At 42.6% G+C, this 14,216-nt stretch overlaps 1 protein-coding gene and 1 long non-coding RNA gene across 5 annotated transcripts in view; one reads left to right on the top strand and one right to left on the bottom strand.

Annotated features, from left to right (window-relative positions):
- The window catches only part of hoxa3a (homeobox A3a), a 13,434-nt gene extending 1,013 nt beyond the window's left edge, over nt 1-12,421 (top strand). The window contains exons 1-4 of one of the 4 annotated variants that reach the window (XM_032534784.1): nt 587-1,366; nt 3,593-3,653; nt 7,476-8,052; nt 10,535-12,421. In XM_032534784.1, the coding sequence (XP_032390675.1) occupies nt 7,593-8,052; nt 10,535-11,322 (1,248 nt within the window). In that variant the 5' untranslated portion in view covers nt 587-1,366; nt 3,593-3,653; nt 7,476-7,592 and the 3' untranslated portion in view covers nt 11,323-12,421. Of the gene's footprint in view, nt 1-586; nt 1,367-1,860; nt 2,244-3,592; nt 3,654-5,117; nt 5,488-7,475; nt 8,053-10,534 lie in introns of those variants that run through there. The other 3 variants (XM_032534783.1, XM_032534785.1, XM_032534782.1) reach the window with 3 other exon arrangements.
- LOC116701220 (uncharacterized) lies at nt 12,195-14,120 on the bottom strand. Its single transcript, XR_004334854.1, has 2 exons — nt 13,846-14,120; nt 12,195-12,746 (listed from the first exon to the last, which is right to left on the bottom strand). It is a non-coding gene; the product is annotated as an uncharacterized LOC116701220 (long non-coding RNA).
- Nucleotides 14,121-14,216: the final 96 nt, after the last annotated feature.

Raw genomic sequence — 14,216 nt, 5'->3', positions numbered from 1 at the left:
GCAAACACGTTACGTTGTTCTAGTCCGTCTGCATCCATTAGAGATCTCCAACTCGGTTTAAGGGGTTGCATTTCACATTAGCCTTGATGTTGGCCGATGTAAACCTCGCAGAAAGAGTTATCTTTGTCTGAGGGTTATCGGTAACCCAAGCCTGGCTGTTAAGAGCTCAAGAGTCAACAGTGTGGGGAGACATGGACCCATATGGCCAACTTCCAGAGGTCTGCGCCTCTAACTCTTCTTCGCTGACAGTGATAAGAAGTCTTGATTTGTGTAAATAACTCTGAAACATTTGTTATGTGCGAAAACAGTTGAGATTTAAAACCTACTCAATCAACTACTACTTATAAACAAAGGGCAATTCTGGGAAAGTTGCAACAAAAAATAAAAAATAAATAAACAATATGGCTACTAACTGAAGGCCTTTGGGTTCCATCTTCTCCTTGTTTTTGAACCCAAAATAACTTCCAACTCGACTCTGTATGCGTCTGCCCGGGTCAGGGAAAAGTTCAGCTGCCGTGGCGAAAGACAATGTGGGATTAGCTTCCAGTGCACGGCCATGTCCAGCCATATAATCCCAATGACTGCTCAACATCTGTAATAGTAAAAACAAAGGGAAAACAATATAACACCTTACAGACGCAAACATTGTTTGACAAAAGATAGTCTTCTTTTCATACTCATGCCTCTAAAAACCTGTGCGTAATACTAATTATTTTAGCCCTGATCATTAATATTCCACCTCTTTGTTCAGTTTTAGAGGTGTTGAAGGTGAATTAATAAGAGCTGGTCTGCTTCCGTTCCTGTCTTTAAAAGTTTACCCCTCAAGTTGGAGTTTGAGAAGACAAAGGCTGGTGTGGGAGTGGGATGCTGTCTATGTCCGCCCCGAATGATTAATAGTTGTGGTGGGATTTTTCCACGCCCGCTGCTCGGTGTTGACGGAAAACAAGCGCCAAACGGTGCCGAGAAGAGAGAAGCTCTTCCGGGCTAGGACTTTTGGCAATACATGGAGTGGCAGCCATATCTACCATGACACATACCACGCTCTTCAGATAGAAATAGGTTTATATTATGGTGGTTTTAGCACACCACAGCAGGATTACATTTTAGTCGGCATTCTTTGCCTTTAAACCCCCTCCCCCTTAAAAATACTCCAAAAATCTTCCTTTGCACAAACCTATAATTTTCAACATCACTCAGCTGGTCATAGGAAACGCGTAAGCGCTTTTATGTCGAATGGGGGTCCATGTAGTGATCAGCGGGGTCGAGCAGCCACTCTTTGGTTTCATCACCTCCACTTTCCGCTCACTGCTGACTGACACGCACACCTCACGACCACCAGGACGCGCACACTCCTTATTTAGGACAGGTAAATGTGGGGCATTTATATCCATTTGTCCATCAGCATGCATACTTATGCTGACGTAGAACCAAATGCTGATAAAGTGGTACTGCAACCAAACTGGGATTGTGGACGGGGGGCGATATTGAGTAAAGCTCTCTATATCCCTGGTTGTGTTGTAAGAAAAAGGGAGAAGACGTTTGCTGGAGTGATGAGTAATCATTATGCCACTCTTAAATGGTATTTGTAGGGAAAGCCCTCTCCATCTCGCATAGTGCGAATTATCACGCTGCAGTGCAATCCATTCTGAGTTTTAGGCTGGCTCAGAGCTGTGGCTGTACTTGAAACTCAGCATAATACAGCCAGGATTAGCTCTTTCAGCCGCTAACAGGCACCAAATATATGGCACTTTAAAACTGTCTTTCCCTCTGAATGGACGACACGTGGAAAAGCTGCTTCTCTGCGAGAGACTTGCTCCTCTGCCAGATCCATTTCAGTGTCACATACCCCTCTTTTTTCTCCCTCCAAACTGATCCGTTTCTCCTCAGGGGCAATGACTGCCTCCATTAATGATTCACGGGCTCAAATAAAAGGGATTTAAGTTGACGTTGCGTCACGTGAGCGGGGCGCATAATACTGCGCGATGTTATGGCACGGGGAAGAAAACCGGAGCCCCGGTCTGGCCATATGATGCTGATTATATTCGGGTTACCCCCACTTTCCGTGAGGGGAGTCCGGGCTTTGTAGTTTTGTTTATCGAGTGGAGAAAAATAAAAAAGAGGCAGACCGAAAGAGAGAGGATCCCGGGTTTGTGGATGTATTATACTGCTGTCACGGACGGATGTGTTTTTCCACGCGGACAGAGTCTGAGCCCGAGCTTTGGGAGGATGGATTTTATTTTGAGGTATTTCCGCCGATTGTTCATTACTGTCGTGAGTTATGGCTGCCCTAGTCAGAGGTCAGTAAAATAGGGGTCCAGGGTTTCTGCAGGGCGAGAAAATGGCATGTACCAAGAAGCTAACGATATTAACCTATCTGCTAATGTCTAATATATTCATCATAGCGCATCAAATGAAATATAAATATGCCTTCAGAATATACACACGCACAGCATTTATAGGTAACGATTGGAGGATTTGTCTGAACCGTTCAGAAATGGACATTGTTCCGTTGTGTACTTGCTAGGCTAATAAAGCTATTATTAGTTTCCGTGTAAACTTAGAATAGAGCAGCAAAGGGTGCAATATTTCTGTTTTATTCATATGTTTAATAGCATAAGCAGCCATTTGGAGAAAAAAAAAAACAGGCCTGCACAGTCGTTTGTAAATAAAGCGTCCATTTAAATATTGGCTTCCAAGAAAAAAACCCAAACAGAGCGCGCGGCCGCTCCAGGATGCAACCGGTCCTATAAAACAAAACATCTCGTGTCTTAACGTGGTGGGTTTTGCGTAAATGATTCATCAAGATGAGGTCCATAAAAAGTAGGGGAAAGCGGTGGGTTGTGTCGCTCCGCCAGGGAAACGAGGATATAATGGAAGACTGAGTGCCATCCAGGACCACGCGGCTGCGCTGAGGTCACGGCGCTCCTGCTTGATTTATGGGCGCAGGGACTTGGGGAAGATGGTGCGCGAGAGCTAATGACTATTCGATCCGTGTGTGGAGAAAGTGCTTACCGGCCAGCAGGGAAACAACAAACACGTTATTTGCATCTAGTCCCATTTTCATGTTATTAGGGGTATTGCGCTGTTAGGAAGCAATATTTGGTTGTGATGTTATTTTTTTTCCTGAGGAGAATTTTGGCATTCTGCCTTTCACTTATGCAGTTTTGTTGTGGTCTTGTTTTTCCTACAGATTAATTATACTTTGGATAATATTTTGTTGCAAAAAAACTAAAAGAAATCTAGATTTTAATGACATAATAGCTGTAAAGATGTTCATTTAGCACAAAGAACTGGAGCCTGCTGCTAAATCTAAAATGTGACCCAAATAACTAAATGCATAAAATGCATCGAATTTTACCAGATTGGGGTTAAGCCTGTTAGCCAGTTCTTTTATTTTCCTTGTTTCTTTAATTTAAAAATAAGGCCTAAACAATAAGGCAATAATAACAAGACGTATTATTTATGATCACATTTTCTAACTATACAGGCCGAGCCTATTCTACAATAAAGCCCACACTAATATATTTTCCTGAACAGATTAAAAGCTTGTATCATCTTCTAAAAAATTGAAAACGTTTATTCCTCATTGCAGAAATCCAGCCAAGTAAATCCAGGCCATCGCACGGTCTCCGACACACCTTGAACTGCTTTCGGTAAGTCCATATATCTTTATTGATTTGTATTATGAATGCTTGATGGTGATATCCTTATTCAATTTCTAATAAGTACCACACACGCCCACCAAAGCACTCGCAGGGATAGAGAAGCAGCTTATGGCTTGTATATTTCCCTGTAGCAGCAATATGACCAACCCGAGAGCAATAATTCCTTCTCTTCCACTTGTCTTTGTGGTGTAATTTGTCACTATAAAAGTGACGGGGGGAATCGCAGCTCCTGGAGCGCTGCCTTATTCCTTTCAAAAACTACTTTCAGTGAAAGCCATCTGCTTGTAGATGCTATAGTTTACTGCACTGAAGTTTTAAAAAATGGATTTTCTTTCATCAACATTTTAGATTGTCTTTTTGAGCCTTTTTGTGCACGGCGTTATACGTCCACCTTCTCACTGACATTTCACCCTTCGCTCAGGGCTGCATTGAAGAGAAAAGACGAATCAGCATTTTAGCTAAACAAAAAGAAGTAAATAATTATCGATGTGACTACTCTGATTTAGAAAAGAAAAAGCCGAGTTGGCTAAAAATAATCCTCACACGTGAATTTTTATCCCACTCACCCTCCTACGCCGTCCGTGTGTTCTACCTTTCTTATAGTGTCACTGAATGTTGTCCCAGAGCCTGAAAGCAGCAGAATGCTGCAGCTCTGGACGTGTTTACAGCCCGGGGAAGCTGAGATGTCATAAATCTATTCTTCCCCCCCCCCCCATTCTTTCCTTTGGCTGCAAAAGAGCAACATTACCATGCAGAGGGATTCCCCCTGCTGCCGGCTCTCTTCTCCCAAACTCCTCGCTGCATGTCCTGCGCTCTGCCTTTTGGTGATGAACCTTCTTCCCATGTTTCACACCCTGCTCCTGGTGGGGGTTTTCCCTCGATACACATCGAACGCAGCTTTGATGTTAAGTTGTTGTGCTTTCTGATCTTAAAATAATATGGTGTTGTATTCTCCATACAAGAAGCCATGCAGGCAGTAGTATACCTGGTGCTGGAATGAAAACGAATGGCGCTCCCCTTGTTCCAAAAGATTAAGGACTATATGCAAAAATGTGGGTTAATGGTTAAACCGCGGATAGAAGCCCTTTATGTGCCGTGGAAATGGAAATGCAGCATGGTCAGCGGCTGATTATTCCTTTGTATTATCCCCTCTCTCGAATATCTCATCCACAGGGCTCATAATTCCACTGTATGGCATGGAATAAATAATAACAACAAACATGTTTTTTAGGGATTGTCTTCCATGCTATTTGTAACGATGCATTGTTTTTTCTAGACACACTACCTAATTTGGTTGGGGGAGGAGGAGAAGCAGCCACTTGATTTGAACTAGCTTTCCAAGGCGCTACTTATTTGCATAATTTTTTTTGTCTATGGTGACGCTCTGGTTCGGGGCAGTTCACTGGTGTCTGCATGGTATTGTGGAAGGATCACATAGTCTGGCATAGCCTTGGCTGTCTTTAATATTGCTATGAAGCCCTGGCCATTGCTCTATAGTGTGACGATACATTCAATCGTAAGGCCAGATAACTCTTATCTCGCTGACCCGAGCTGCTCACGCCTGCTTTCGTAATCTCGGTTTACCCATCCACGTCGAATAGAAAAAAAAGACAAGGAAAAAAGGAAAGGGGGTTCTCAAGGCTCTTCCCTTTTTTTGTTGTGGCTGCTAATGCCTGGTGCATGGCAGGGCGCACTCTGCTGCTGCTGCTTCACCCGGCCAGCCCCTGCCTTTAAACTTTTCTCTGGATTACTGCTTTGATCGATTTTGTCGCTGAATGAGAGAACATCGCTTGGTGCTCTGCATTCGTCGACAGAGGATAAGGTAAGCAGGCCAGAAATAGGCTCCGTCGGTTGTAAATGGTCGAGTTTGTGTGTCGCGCGGTGATTTATTACCGTATGACTTAGATCGCGGTTCAGGAAGAGTTCACACACATACAGTCAGGCAGCAAGAGTTCTCTAACGTGGAGCAGAAGGCTGCGAAGAAAGTCAGTCATTTGTCTTGCGTTCTCTGTCTTTTATGACTATCGCAATGGCTCGTCCTGGAGATATAGCTACACCACAAAGCTTTCTGATATCCTTTCCAGGTCATCGTGAGTGCGGATACAGCGAAGACACCTTCTTTCACTCTGCGGTTTAGCTGCGTTGAGGACAAGCTCAATGCTCATTTTATACTGAATTGCTTTGCACTTCTGCACAACCCCAGAGTTTGTTTCACATTTTCTATTAATTTGTTTGCGCTCAGTTTATGAAAATTAAAAATTCTAGTTATATGCCTGCTATGGAAATACAGCCTACACCTAAGTAACGTTAAAGCAGTCAGCAAGGAATATTTTTATTGCAGCATGTAGGCTATTAACATCGTTATTCTTTGGATGTGCTATCAAGACATATAACACCAGGGCCTTGTAGATCAACACTTGGAATTTGAAGTTAGGGTTTCAATACATATATATAGGCTATATATATTTAGTTTAGTCTCCCAAAAATCTGCTTCATTGATTGGGTCAAATCTAGAGTGCAGACAAAAGAACTGCATTATTTTACAACTAAATCTAAATGAATAGAGCGGGTTTAAATTGTATTTGTATATGAAATTATTTACTTTTAGTAAAGGATATTGCAGCGTATTTTTATTAGTGTTCGCCTTTTATTATTATTATTATTATAATAATTATTATTATTATTACTATTATTATTATAACATTACTATTATTATTATGCATTGGACTTTGCTGTTTTTAATGGCAATGGTTAAAACACCGGGAGTCCACATTAAACATTCCATTTCATTAGTAATGTCACATCATAAAAGATATCCCCAAGATGACCCGTGGATCCGTGTCTATTATGGTTTATAGTTTCCCCTATAATCTTTTAGAGGCTGATCCCCACGGTTACCTGCGTGAATTATGGTGGTTTAGCAGCAGGCTCTAGCTGTGCCATACCGGGTTTCTGTCCGCCTGAGCACCGGGCTTGGCTGCTCACCGGGCCGCTCATTCCGAGCAGGCCGTCCCGGACCACTGACCCCCATACATCACCGCGACGGGCCGCCGCGCAGACAGTACCGACAGCAGCCATTTATATGGGCCTGCAAGGAAAGGTTCACACCGTGGTCATGGAGATGTTCGGATGCCCGCCCGGTTTTTCAGGTTTCCTCGTGCCCCTTCCATTTATCTTGCAGCATGCAAAGAGAAAAAAAAAAGCAAGAGAAGAGAATGCGGTTGTTAATGCTTTGCGTCAAGTGTCCGGGGAGGCACAGCACATTGAGGTCTAACCTGTTACTAAAGGAAGATTTGTTTACTCAAAGTGAAACGTGAAAAGTTTATGGAACACATGGAATGCATTTATCTGCTACATCGCCAATTAGATATACTGTTGACAGCCTTGTTGGTAGAAATAACAATATAACAAAAATATTTTTTTCCTGTGGTAACACGCTATACGATTTCCTTACAGCACCCTTCTACCTCCAGCATTTTCTCTAAAAGGTGTTCCTTAACTCTATATCCAGTCGCATTGTTAATAAGCTCAGTGGTTTAAAATGCCATGAAGTTTCTTGTTACGCCCAAAATTTATTTGGCAATCTGAAACGCTTTTGAAAAGGTTTTTGTTTTGATGTGGTTTGGCACAGATGGTAATACAAGGTTAGTGCGTGCCTTTGTGCCCTGTGTAAGCCATAAGGTAAACGGTAATAGTCTACAGAACTGTTGGCCCTATCTTGCTTCCATAGTCTCCACTGTCAGGCCGGTATTGAAAAGTAAGATGGATCGCCACCATTTCTTCTCCTCACAGTGCTTCTTGTAACCCTAGGTTCACCCGAGGAGGCCATTGGCGGAGAGGCGTCACGTGACCACGGGGTGCCAATGTTATTCTACAAGGGTGTCAAGACCCTGTCAGTTTCTGAAATAAATATTGGGAAACGGCGAGATGCAAAAGGCAACCTACTACGACAGCTCCGCAATTTACAGTGGCTACCCATATCAAAGCGCAAATGGCTTCAGTTATGATGCCAATCAGGTCCAATATCCCCGGGCCTCTCATGTGGAAAGTGAGTACCATCGACCTGCCTGCTCCCTGCAGTCTCCTGACGGCTCCGTGGCTCTGCAAAAGCCGGGGGAGATGGCGGAGAGTTGCGACAGGACCACAGCCATTCAGGCGGCGCAGTCGAAGGTTCATCCCGAAAGCAATCAACCGCAGGTGCCAGTGTCAGCCCCACCCCCTCCCCCACAATCCCCCGGTGCTATCAGCCAAAACACAAGCAACGGGTCCAACCAGCCCAGTGCCAAGAACGGCTCGCCGACCTCTACTGCACGCAAACAGATCTTCCCCTGGATGAAGGAATCCCGTCAGAACACTAAGCAGAAACCCACCAGTAGCTCGAGTTCAGGTACTTTCAACCCAAACACTACTGACACGCACATAACGTGATAGCCTCTGACCAGAGGGTTACATACGTATTGTTGAGTGTGGGTGGGCAGGTAAGGGGATAGGAGGGAGGGAGGGAGGCACACCGCAACGGGACAATCCCACTGTGAGGATTAAAATGTGCAGTTTTGTCTGTGCCAGTGTCAGAGAGGTGTTAATTTTACTCTATAATGTTCAAGTTGGTGGTTTGTGGTATTGCATTACATGTATATTTTGTACCCTCTGGGGATGCTTAAATTATTCATGAACTGCCAAAAAATTACAAGAGAGTTATAGGCTACAGTCAGAGTATGTGTAGGGACAGGCGTTACTTATGTCCAATTTATAACGTTGTTTCCTTGGGAAGTTTCCAACTTTACATATTAGAAAATCTCCAAATTGATACCCCATACATACTTATATACTATAAATACAATATAAGATTATAGACTGCAAATGAAATATGTGCCTTGACATTGGAAGTAGATTCCATCATGTGTTGTCTCTGTGCCCGGCAGCTGACCTGTCCCTACTGTAAACACGCATCACCACTGATCACATAATGTTCCTGGAGGGACAACAAACAAACACGCATAACAGTTGTTTCAGTTTGTCCTGCTGTTTTGATTAGAGGAAACTTGGTGAGTCAGAGTGGGGGGTTAGTGTTTGGGGCTGTTTATTTACAAAGAGCCAACCTAAAAATGCAGTAATGCTTGTCTTTCCTTGATCTTCTTATTTTGTGAATTCTGTTGGTAATATTTTAGTTAAGGTAGTTCCTACATATGGTATTTCACAGTAAGAAATTAAGTTGCGTGGTTTAATTGTAAATTATGTAATGTATCTCTCAAGGCAGGTTTTAGGCAAATATGCAATCCAGTTCCTGTTGTTTGGATGACAAGGAAACTTGATGGATCAGGTTGGGGAGTTTGGGGTCTTTCTTTACATAAACTCAACTTCCTTTACTATTACTTTTTTTGTGTTAATTTAAATAGGTAAATGTCCATAAAGTTCAACATGCAAACAAGGTGGAGCTCTTAATCTAATTCAATTATAATTTATGTTAAGGGAATGTTTTCCATTAGTTTTTAACAACATGTTGACAGTATAGCATGTATGACACCCCCTTTTACTTATGTATGCAAGCCAGATCCTGCTGTAATTGGAGGACAACTTGGTGGGTCGGAGTGGGGAATTTATATTTGGAGTGTTTGCATTAGAGGCGCATCTTCCTAAGTAGAGTCTGTTGCCCTTCATTGATATTTATGTTGGGAAGGTGTTTCCGTTAGTTTTTAACGACTGATAAAAGTGCTAGCATTTATGAAAAATAATTTACGCGGCCTTTACGCAAATGCGCAAGTGCAAAAACTCGGTGGGTCAGTGTGGAAGTTTGTGTTTGGTAATTAAGTTATATGTACCCTTCTGCATTAAGAGTGCACAGCATGCTTGTCGTCCAGCATTGTGATTTTTTTAGGGTGCTAACATTTATTTGAAAGCCCTTTTACGCAAGTTTTACGCACTTACGTCAGACGGATAACAGTAACCTTGACTTAACACACGTTTCCCAAATCAGTCTTTTAGCCTATAAATCAAGTTAACTAGCCTTTTTAATGAATTAAAATTAAATTGAAATCATAAGAAAGCACACTAATTAGTGATGGTCCTACACACATGGGTATTCCTCGTCTTAACTTATCTTTTATCTCTGTCACAACCTAATTAGTCAGGTTGTGTCATGCTGCATTGCTTTTGCTCCATGTTTGGGCGACAGGTAGTGAAATTTATTAAGTGTTGGCCGCCTGCCATAGCGGTGAGTAGACCAACACCTTGCTGTTCTACAGCCAAACTCCAGCTTCTTATAAGAGGAGGCTTATCAGTGAGGGCAGGGCCAGCTGCTTCATACAGCCTTTGGAATACAGAATGCTTGTGTTTGCATTACGCGTGTGCTACTCTTTGACTACAGGGGAAGATGAGGGTCAAAATGTTTTACTAGGAAATCTGAGGTTACCTGGTTCCATATCAGATATTGACCTACTAATATTGACCTATTATTCTTCAGTTAGGCCTACATTATTGTCGCGTGCTGTGCACAGGCTGATTGTTAATTGTCTTATGGAGCCCTCATGATAACCCTTGTGCTTTGCAATAGGCAGCGGATTTATGTTTGTGTTTGTAACACATAAACACGCGCACAAAAAGAGAGAGGAGAAAGAAACAGTTGATAATGAAACCCCTATTAAAGTAGTGGAGCTGGGCATTTTTATCTAGTAAACTCCCTCTTGATGGTTGAAAGTTCTGTTATCAGCTGTGTGCCTGTCAGACGGTTTTGCTTTCCCTCTCCTGTATCTGCCTGTGTACCTCCATCTCTCTCTCTCTCTCTCTGTCTCTCTGTCTCTCTGTCTCTCTCTGTCTCTGCTCTCTCTGTAATGGATTACTGATTGACATCCTCCTCCCTTCCTCCCTGACAGTGGAGAGTTGCCCCGGAGACAAGAGTCCTCCGGGGTCAGCAGCATCGAAGAGGGCCCGGACAGCTTACACCAGCGCCCAGTTAGTGGAGTTGGAGAAGGAGTTCCACTTTAACCGGTACCTCTGCAGACCCCGGAGGGTAGAGATGGCAAACCTGCTTAACCTCACCGAGAGACAGATCAAAATCTGGTTCCAGAACCGCAGGATGAAATACAAGAAGGATCAGAAAGGTGTCGGAATGATGCCTTCTCCTGGCGGACAGTCCCCTCGGAGTCCCGTGGGCCCGGCCTCCGGCGGTGGTGGTGGCGGATACCTCAACTCTATGCATTCTCTTGTAAACAGTGTACCTTACGAATCCCAGTCGCCAACGTCTTACAATAAACCTCATCAAAATGCATACGGTATGGCTACGTCATATCCCCCTCCTTTGAACAGCTCCCTCAACAACTGCCCGCCCTCCCAGAAGAGATATGCCGGGACCGACTCGGCCACGCCCGAATATGACGCGCATCCTCTCCAAGGCAATGGCAACTACGGGACTCACATGCAGGGCAGCCCTGTTTATGTCGGCGGAGGTTACATCGACTCAATGCCCAATTCTGGGACCTCCGTTTTTGGTCTGACCCATCTCCCGCACCCTCCGTCCGCAAATATGGACTACAATGGAGCAATCACAATGGGCCACAGTCAGCATCACGGAGTGTGTGATCCAACACCGACGTACACAGACCTAACGTCGCACTACTCTCAGGGAAGAATCCAGGAAGCGCCCAAACTGACGCATCTGTAGCGGTGGCGCTGCCCGGATCACTCCGCCCATTGTCTTATCCACCTCCAGACTCCAGACACATTACTGCTTTGTTTCTGCGCCTCCTCACGGCACCCACCTCTCTCTCTCTTCTTTTGTTTATGTTTTCTATAGTTTAATGTGTGAAGTAGCGTAGGATAAATAATCACGACTTGCTTGAATTTTTCTCTATTTGCTCGTGTCATTGTCTCACAAAGACCTTTTTTGGGGGGGCTGTAGGACGTCTAGAGTGGGAGGGGGGCACAGTATAGGCCTATTTAATCTTTTTTTTTTATATTGTTTAAAAGTCGAAACTCAAACAGGGTATTATGAACATATGTTATTCATTTTTTTAATGTGAAATTGTCCGTCTTTTATTTATCCGCAGTTGAAGAATTATGTTTTGCATTTTGTTGCACTTGAAAGGGTCCTTATAGAACCACGAGTTGGGATTATGAGGAAAATACATTTTCAGAAACAAGGGTCACTAGCTTACACGCAACCTCCCTTGCTTGTGTTGTTCTATTGGACTTTCTAATGTTATTTATTTTGTTCGGTGTTAAGATAAAAGAGTCCTTTAGTATTATTTGACACCTCTGCAATCTTTGTGGGTTGACAGATTGGTAGAAAATTAGCGTCTCGGCTCCTTTCCAGCCCGTACATGCCGTCTGCAGAAGCTCCTCGGCAGCAGCAGCAGCAGCAGCACATCATGTTGCTATCATGTTTCCATTTTTTTCTTCTCCGAGGTGGTGTTTTTATTTTATCAGTGAATGTAAAACCAATCAGTCATGCTATAAGGCTGGAAAGAAGGACACACATTATCACTTTCTTTGTTGAAGAAAAAAGAAACCGACGTTTAATTTTCTTTTTCGATGTCATACATTCCACGCTGCTCCAGTTTGAAGAAATAAATAAAATAACTGAAATATCAATCAAGCAAATATTGCAGTTTTAATTAAGACACATCAGAAGTATTTCACAAAATTAAACAACACATCTTTTTAAAATTAAAAATCTTGAAAATGTATTTCTAGTTTTGCAATTCTTACATATCGGTATTCTCATATATTTCATGACGGTAAAAAATTGTAGTAGAGGTAATGGAAAGAAGAAAAAAATTTTAGATAATTGGCAGTATAAGAGACAATACAATATTAATAGTTAGGCTAAATAATAAACCATGAATGGTCTTTGCTAAACATACTTATTGGTAAAATAATTTAAAACCAGAGGCTATGTTTAATTTTCAATGACAGAAAGGGAAATGTGCGCAGATACATTCAAATTAAATCAAAGCGACTTGTTTTTTTTTTCTCTCTTCTTCTTGATTCGACGTGAAGGAAACACTCGGGTGGCCTTCTTCCGTCCTCTCATCTGCGTGGGCACATCCATTATAATAAAAATGTCATCAGGCCCTTCTGAAGATTCTGCAAGAAGACAAAAAGCTAAATGAGAAATCGTTTGAAAAATAATTTCCTGATATGTTCAGTCAGTCAAATGCAGCCAGGGAGGACCCAGGCTGAAGTAGCATCGTAACGGGGCTTATTTGTCTCATTATATTACATATTTGCAGATGCCAGCGTAAAGCCAGTTCAACACGAAAAGCCTCGGTGTTGTGGATGGTAACAGCAAAGCAAATTATCAGTGGAAAGATGAAAAACGGCAGTGAATTCCTTTATGTATTTTATAAAAAATGAAGGGCGTGCATCAGAAGTGATATTTATATTTGAATTATTAATTGTTTGCAGTAAGTACTAGCATTACTGGAAAAGCAGAGCTCATGCACACATGGAGCTAAAATGCCTATATTCTTTTGTCCTTTTTTCAGGAAAAATACAAATATTTTTTTCACCGTACTTAAAGACTTTTTCAATTTTCTCAACATATAACCAAAATATTTTTTTAACTATGTTTACACTTTGTGATTATGTTATGCTTTTGTGCAACTGCAGTATTATTTGTTCTCATAAGAAATAATTTTCAGCCCGATGTGATTGATATGAGAGGGCATGAACATTACTACCCCTGACATATGGTTAGCAGGGAAACTTGGAACAATTGAACCATGGTGTGTCACAGTAAAAAAAAAAAGTATTTCTGCATCCAACACAGACACACACACGCACACACATGCACACGCATACACAGCAAGACACTGATTTGACCCATATGTGCCATACACAGGTAGCACATACAAAACTGAAACAGAAGTTTTGTACATCTTTCATTTAATTTCCATCCGTGGGAAAGAGGTCCTAAATCAATCCTGCTGTAAAGACAAGAGTGTAGAACAGGCTGGGGTCCACTAAATGCCGCCACCCACTCCTTTCCTTGCACACAAAGCCTGTGCGTAATTCCAAAAAAAAAGCCATCCATCTCTTCTCCTAGCAACTCTGTCCTTCACCACACGGTCTGGTCTGCTCATAAACCTGCATGTCTACCAAAACGAAAATACATGTAATTTTGTAAATGCATTCACAATTCAAAGATAAAAGGCAGGTGTAGAAGCTGCCTCACCTTACTCACCATTGGCGCATTATAGCCTCCTCAAAAGGAAATGGTCGCATCTTGTGTAGTTGTATTCTTATTTATCTTTTAAAACATCCCTCCAGCGACAGCCCGGCTACAACTGCAAGGAGAAACTGGTTCTAATCTGAGTGGCCAGTGTTTCTCGCCGCTTCCTGGCTGCATTTGATCCGGGGGAGAGTAAGAAGCCTTAAATGTGTTGTGAGGGCACCGAGCTGTCAGACCTTTTGGCGAGTAAGATTGATCGCGCACAGGCTTCCAGGAGTCTTTGTTTGGTATATAAGCAACAAACTGAGAGAGGCCTACCACTTCTCGTCTTCCTCTCTTTTACTCACCAAGCTATCCATTTTTTTTTTTTAGGAATGAAAATA

Source organism: Etheostoma spectabile, chromosome 14 (genome assembly GCF_008692095.1).
Source record: "Etheostoma spectabile isolate EspeVRDwgs_2016 chromosome 14, UIUC_Espe_1.0, whole genome shotgun sequence".
In the NCBI taxonomy this organism is placed as follows: Eukaryota; Metazoa; Chordata; class Actinopteri; order Perciformes; family Percidae; genus Etheostoma; species Etheostoma spectabile.
The sequence above is the reverse complement of the archived record's forward strand: the minus strand, read 5'-3'. Positions and strand labels throughout refer to the sequence as shown.